The sequence below is a fragment of the Heterocephalus glaber genome, unplaced genomic scaffold (assembly GCF_053883595.1).
Source record: "Heterocephalus glaber isolate CG9 unplaced genomic scaffold, H.glaber_assembly_v1.0 deba00000936, whole genome shotgun sequence".
In the NCBI taxonomy this organism is placed as follows: Eukaryota; Metazoa; Chordata; class Mammalia; order Rodentia; family Bathyergidae; genus Heterocephalus; species Heterocephalus glaber.
The window spans coordinates 2,818,057-2,824,949 of NW_028258172.1; the positions used below are offsets into that span (position 1 = coordinate 2,818,057).

A 6,893-nucleotide genomic window follows, 5' to 3' on the forward strand; every position below is an offset into this window, starting at 1 on the left:
CAATGTTGAGGCATATCTATATTATATCATAAAGTCTTCTTTTTAAAGAAAGTTCTTTACTGATATGGATTTCCAAGATAATAAGTTAAAAAGTTATAAAAAGAAATATCTGCATAACTATAAACTTACTATTCTATCCTAGAACCTAGCTCATGAATGAGTTTTTCTTTTACTCTATGGCTCAGTGTCCTCAAGAAAAAAAATGTAACACACAATGCATGACTTGGAGCCCAGTGGGAGAGAAGACACTAGAAAGAAATATTTGTCTAATACTACACACACACACACACACACACGCACACACATGGGAATTTGTTGTTGTCTAAGGGAGGAAGATTTTTGTTTTTTCCACTTTTATATTCTAAATTTTTAAGAGATCTAAGATTAGTAGCATAACCTCAGTATTATACTATACAAGAAATGATATCATGTCTGACTCTGGCCTCGAAATTAGGGAAAAGTGGTGCATATATGCCTCTTCCTAGCCAGGATGTGAAGCCCGTATGAATTGAGATTCTTCTCTTTTTCATTCAATCTACAAGGTTGTGACTAGGAGTAAGTTTCCCTGGGTATCAGGCATATTAAAAAGAACAGTAAAATAGGACACACATGTATAAATACCGAATAGTTCCTCTGGTGTGAAAAACTAAAAATGTAAATAAGGATTGAAATGTATAGTTGATATTGTGAAATAGGAAGAAAATGTCTAAAGGAGTAGGGGAAGTGGGATGGGTAGGGAAAAGGAAAGAAGGGAAAAGAAAAAATATGAGGAAAGGAAAAACATGGAAACAAAGTCTTTGTAAGTAGGGAAGGGTGGAGGGGGTGAAGGTAGGGCAGGAGAATGGGGAAAAATTAAGAACCAAAATACATCATGTAAAGGTATGAGATCCCAATGATGAATGTAACTGTACTGTATACCTAAAATGTACCAATAAACTTAATGGAAAAAAAATGAACAGTAGTTAACATTTTAACATCTGTGCTATCAATTATTTTCTTGACATAATCTAATTGGAGAGAAAAAGATATGTACAACAAAATCCAAATAAAGTCCACATGGTTTAAAGTTGATTATTTGGGCTGATTTTTTTCAAGCAGAAAAATTGATATTATTATTGGTTATGGTTATATTTTTAGTAAATACATAAAATAATTGCATGACTCACAAATAAATTCATGACATTATCTTCCTCTGAAGATGAAGAAGTATGATACTGGAAAATGGATTTACTATCTATAATCTGATTATGTACAACTATAACTCTATATCTAAAGCACTCATGCCGAAATACTGACATTTGTAAATTTGGGGTGGAGGTAAACAAATGTTTATCTTATATTTTATTTTTTTTCACCAAAACAATTTTTATTTTCAGTGTGGATATGTACACAGGCATGACACAGGTTTGGATTCATTAATTTGTCTTATATTTTATACTTTCTTATATTTTGTTATAATTTTAAAATAAATAACAGAATGCCAAAAATTTAAAATATCTTTATAACTGGCATTTTATTACATTTTCAAAATTGGACAGATCTAGTTAGTATAAAATACATGAAGACTTATGGCATCTGAATAGTATAATCAAAAAGCTTGATAACAAAGACAACCTAGAACTCTCTCACACAAACTATATATTCCTTCTTAACAAATTCTTGAATAAACTAATTGTCACTGAAAAAATTAGACAATTAATTAAATATCTATTATCAAAAGTGTCACTAGGATTAAACTGTTTTATAGCTTCTTACTAGATAATTTTTAAAGAACAAAAATTCTAATGTTAAATTATTTCAGTTCATGGGAAAAGATTGAAAACTCATCAAGTCATATTTTTTAAAGCTGGCACAACTTTAATAACAAAACTTGATATACAGAGCATAAGAAAAAATATATAATTCCAATTTGGAATTCAAATAAAATAATTCTAAATGAAATATTGGTAAATAAAATCTAGGAATGTAACAAATAATTATTTCACCCTGACCAAGTAGAGTTTATTTCATAAATACATGTTTGGTTCAACATCAAATACCTACCATCCTAATTCATTACATTAACAAATTAAAGGGAAAGAAAAATCATATATTTTAACAAAAATAGCTGTGAAAAGACATTTGATAAAATCCAGGAGCCACTTCTAATAACATTAGTATGTAAAACAGGAAGAGTAGAAACTTCTAAACATGTTAATGGCTATTTATCAGTAACCAACAGCAAATATCACACCAGTATGAAATTCTAAAAACATTTACATAAAAAATAAAAATAGGACAGGTATGTGTGTCATTATTGTTATACAACACTGTTCTGGAGAAACCAGCTATATAATAATAATCAGTATAAACATTAGAAGAAATAAAAAAATCTCTATTTACATGTGAAATGATTACCTATCTAGAAAATCCAAAATATTCTACTTTAAAAGTCTACTGTACTTTAGGATTAAAAAAAAAATCACTGGATAAAAGATAAAAATATAAATTCCTGTAGGTTACTTTAATTACCCACAATAACAAGTTACAAATGAGGAAGAAAAACTGTCCAATTCATAATGTTATAATTTGATATGTATAAAAAATACTTACAAAATAACTTCAGGTAGATGATGTGAAGCATATTATTAAAACAAGAGTAAAATTTTCAAAAACTCTTGAATGTTAAAGCTTAATATTATTTAAAAAATCCTTCAAAGGGGAATGCAGAAATGTAATACAACTCTAATTAAGACATCAGACTCTTTTTAAATGTCAAATATATTTCAAATTTTCATATGTCAAGGACAAATTATATGATTAAAAAATGGTAAGACTTGCTTTACCAGATTCTAAATATCTGTGGTCTGCCATTATAATTGCCATTATAATTACATCTATGTCATAGTGGCTCAAATATTTCAAAACTGGTAATCAGATATCTAGTGAATGTAAACAAAATGTGTAGTTGGACTCTATTTTATATCATGGAAAAAATAAATTTCAGACAGATCAAACATTTTAACATTAAAAACAATAAAATAACTAGAAAAATGTAGGTGAAAATTTGTATGACAAGTTAGGGCCAGCCACTTGAAAAAGACACAAAACCAAAAAAAAAAAAATTATAAAAAAAGTCTGCCTAAAATTTTTTTAAATTGTAAAGTAAAATATGTCATCAATAAAGTCAAGATTAATGATATAATAAAAAATCATAATGAGTTACAAATGATTAACTGGACTTTATGATAGGAATTTCTACAAATTTATTAAGAAAAAAAATCAACAATTGAATAGATCAATGAACAAAGGATATAATTGTGAAATTACAAAAGAGAAATGACCTGATAGCAAAACAAATACTCATTGAAATCTGGTAAATGCCAATTAAAGTGACAAGTAATGCAATGTAATTCTTCACCTTTCAGATTTTCAAGCATTAAAGACTTGTAGAAGATACTGGAAATGGGGACTTTCATTTTGAATATTCTAGTACTCTTGTAATATTTCTTAAAATTAAACATATGCCTATTTAGCATTTCTGAGAATCCAACTTAGAAAAATAAAAGCACCAATATATTTTGGCAAAGTTACAATAAAAAGGAAATAAATAACCATTAATAACAGAATGTTGAATGCTTTTTTGGCATCTCTACATATACTCTGTATATGTAGCAGGGGATTAAGAGTGAGAGGTGGTGGCAGAGACAGAAAGATTGTATCTACTAGTCTGGAAGGATGTCATGTATGCAAAGTGGGTAAAGCAATTAAATAAATGCACATAACTTGTCATTTTTACAGAAACTACTGTAACAAACCTTGAGGACAGAGAAAAGAAGGAAGGACACAGGTCATATTTTCAACACTTGTTACCTGGGAAGAAGAAAGAGGGAAGTAAAAAGTGGGGGAAGAAGGACATGGTGGGGTTGATCTGCTTTTGCATTGTTCCAATGGTTGCACTTTATTTTTCTATTAATGCCCAATTAAAATTTTCAATTACAGAATAAATATCAAAATTATTTAGTACCTTGGGGCAAAATTGTGGAGCCGGACAATGTAAAATTTGGAGGCACAATAATATTTACCCACTTTCCTGAATTTTTGATGTCAAAACTATTCTCAAAGTTTACAATTATGAGAACACAAAATATTTTACATCTAACTGCTCCACATCTTTTGCAAAAAGCACAATGAACTTACGGAGATTTCACCAAACCATAGACATAAATGTGAATATCATCATCAAACTTGATAAAGTAGACAGACGGCTTGGCCACCACTTGATGGATGAAAATGCCAGTTCTCTTGGACCCATCCTCTTTGGCATGCTCCACCTGCTTGCCCACGAGGCTGTCGACCACTTCTCCAGGCTCCCGTTCTGCTGTAGGAAAATAGTAGCTGGAATCTGGAATGATGCGAAGGTCACCATCTTTATAGTCATCCAGCAAAGTGTACATATAGAGGACCGGATCTTTCTCATAGGTGATATAAAACCAAGTATCCATCACGGGGGCTCGCGCCAGCACCATGCCCTTCCATTCATCTTTTGTACCGTGCTCGCCTTCAAACACATGCCCCACTGCCTTCCCAATCAAGGAATCTGCCAAGCGTGAATCAATACGAGGAGCTGGCACTCTCTCGGGAAGAATCTCTAGCGCTAAAACTCTCTTATCTCGGTGTAGCTCTAGTCCATACACACTATCTTTGCCATCATATTTAATGATGTAGAGTGTGGGCTTCACAGAAACCTGCTCGAGCACAGTGCCCTTCCACTGCTCCACCGGCTCATTGCCTTCTTTCCAGCCGTGTTGAATGCGGCAGCCCACTATGTTCCTACAAGTGAGGAAAGTGGGCTTGCGCCTCTGCTTCCTGTGGGTGTGCCTTTTCTTCATCAGGTATGCAGACACACCATCTATCCCCGTCGGAGGAACTGTTGGAGGAGACATGGCTCGGGGATTAAGAAGGTTTAGGCAAAGTTGCCGCTTGCTTAACTGAGCTGACAAAAATGTAAACACTATCCAAAATGAGATATTTTTTTTTTCGCGATCTCAGAAACCAGACCCTTTCACCCTTCTCCAAGCGCTTGCTCCAGGGCTTGACAGAAAAGCTCTAACTCTGACTGAGCACTGGGACAGCGTGTACCTCTCAACGGTGCTCCAGACCGGGAGAGAAACTCCAGCCGCCGTGGCAGCTAGAGAGAGATGGCGGGCTCCTGTGTGCTGTCGGTTCTCGGCGCCTGCCCAGACTCCCAACCCCAAGTTGCTGAACCCACGACTTATCTGTTGTCGATGCTGCTGTGGTAGCGGCACGGCGACAAAGAAGGAGACGACTGGGATGGTAAGCGAAAGATAAGAAGGACGGCTGCAATGCCAAAAGTGCAGGCGGCGGCGGCGGCGGCGGTGGCAGGTCTCTGAGGAGTTAGGCAGGCCTGTCCTTTGCAGCGCTAGTCGGTTTGGGCCAGCTGTGTAACCGCGTTCTTTGCGGATTAGGGAACCCGCCCCCTCTGAGCCCGCCTGTACCTCGGCCCCGCCCCCTGCCGTCTTGCCTTCCGCTCCGCGGGCTTCTGCGGGGAGGGTCAGCGAGCGTGCTTGCCTTGGGTCCTCACCGACCCAGGCTCTCTCTTTTATTTTCTCTTTCGCCCCCTACTGTTTCTCTCAGACCTCAGCCAGACAGACCGGCTCCCCTCCTCCTATTCTCTGGCTGCCAGCTGCCCAACAGCCTCCTTCGCAGAGGCTCCATCTGCTTTCTATCTTCCAGGAATTCATCACAACCCTGTTTAAAAAAATTTCAAAGCACACAGTGCGGGGGTGGGGGGGAGACACAGACACAGACTCAGAGACAAACAGGATTTTTATACAAAAATGTGCGTACAGATTATTTTCTTTCAGTTTAAGGAACTTGATATGAGAAAAGAAAAAGGCCGTGCTCAGTCCACCATCTTGATTCAAATTTTCCTTAATATTTTCTACCTGATCATTTTGTGTAACGATTTTTAATAATTATTTTGAATGAAAAAGAAATACATTGACATTCCAGAGATTTTTAAAAAATTTAGTGAACTAACCTTAATCTGAAATCATCTAGGCATACTAGAAAATGTTAACTCATGCTGATTTTTCCCTTGTCCATAGATTTGTGCTATAGCTTACATATTTGGGAGTGCATTTCATACTTACATAGCTTGCTTTTATCATTTATATCATTAGAATTTTTATAAATATTAAATACTCCACATCCATGATTTTTAATGGTTCCATATTGTTTGTAATATTTCTTTGATGGTCCGTTATTCATCTGAAATATTCTCTGTGAGAAGAAAAAAACTATTTTACCTTCATATATAAATTTATTGAGCTTCCTTAAAACGTGTTTTTAAGGAATATCTAATGACATGGAGATCTGAATATGAGATAATAATGTTTGAAAATTGAAATGTTGAAACAAAATGTGGCCACAATTTTGCAGAGAGACAAACAAGACCTTTTTTGTGTGTATTTATTATTTTTCTGATTGTGAGAGTTCTAATTGCTTATATAGAAAATCATAAATGTAGGAAACAAAGTGTCACAGGACTGCTATAAGGATTAAATAAGAATTTCCCAAAAACCTTTAACATTTTATTCCACTTATAAAATAGCAAAAAACCCCAACAACAACAACAACAACAACAAAAAAACCAGGAGGCTCTAGATCCTCTCATTCTCTACCCTTCACTGTTGAGAAGACCTCATATCACCTTGGCTAAAAAAGGGAAGTAATTCACCTGGAACTAAGGAAATCAGCAGATAGCTTCAAGGTAGCAGCACTAATTAATTGCCTCCACATTTTATTACCTTCTAAATCAGTGGCAGAATAGTCTAGTCCTCATACTGTTAAATAGCTGGTTGGGCAGAAAATGTGAGGATTCTCTAATT

The 6,893-nt window shown here is 34.9% G+C and overlaps 1 protein-coding gene across 1 annotated transcript; it reads right to left on the reverse strand.

The window, feature by feature from the left end:
- Positions 1–1,354: 1,354 nt before the first annotated feature.
- On the reverse strand, positions 1,355–5,601 carry Spin4 (spindlin family member 4). Its single transcript, XM_004872272.4, has one exon. It carries the CDS (start codon positions 4,923–4,925, stop codon positions 4,176–4,178), a length of 750 nt encoding a protein of 249 aa, XP_004872329.1. The 5' UTR covers positions 4,926–5,601; the 3' UTR covers positions 1,355–4,175.
- Positions 5,602–6,893: the final 1,292 nt, after the last annotated feature.

Excerpts from the sequence above, each read along its gene's own strand:
- Spin4 (XM_004872272.4), bottom strand. The coding sequence starts at position 4,925 with ATGTCTCCTCCAACAGTTCCTCCGACGGGGATAGATGGTGTGTCTGCA.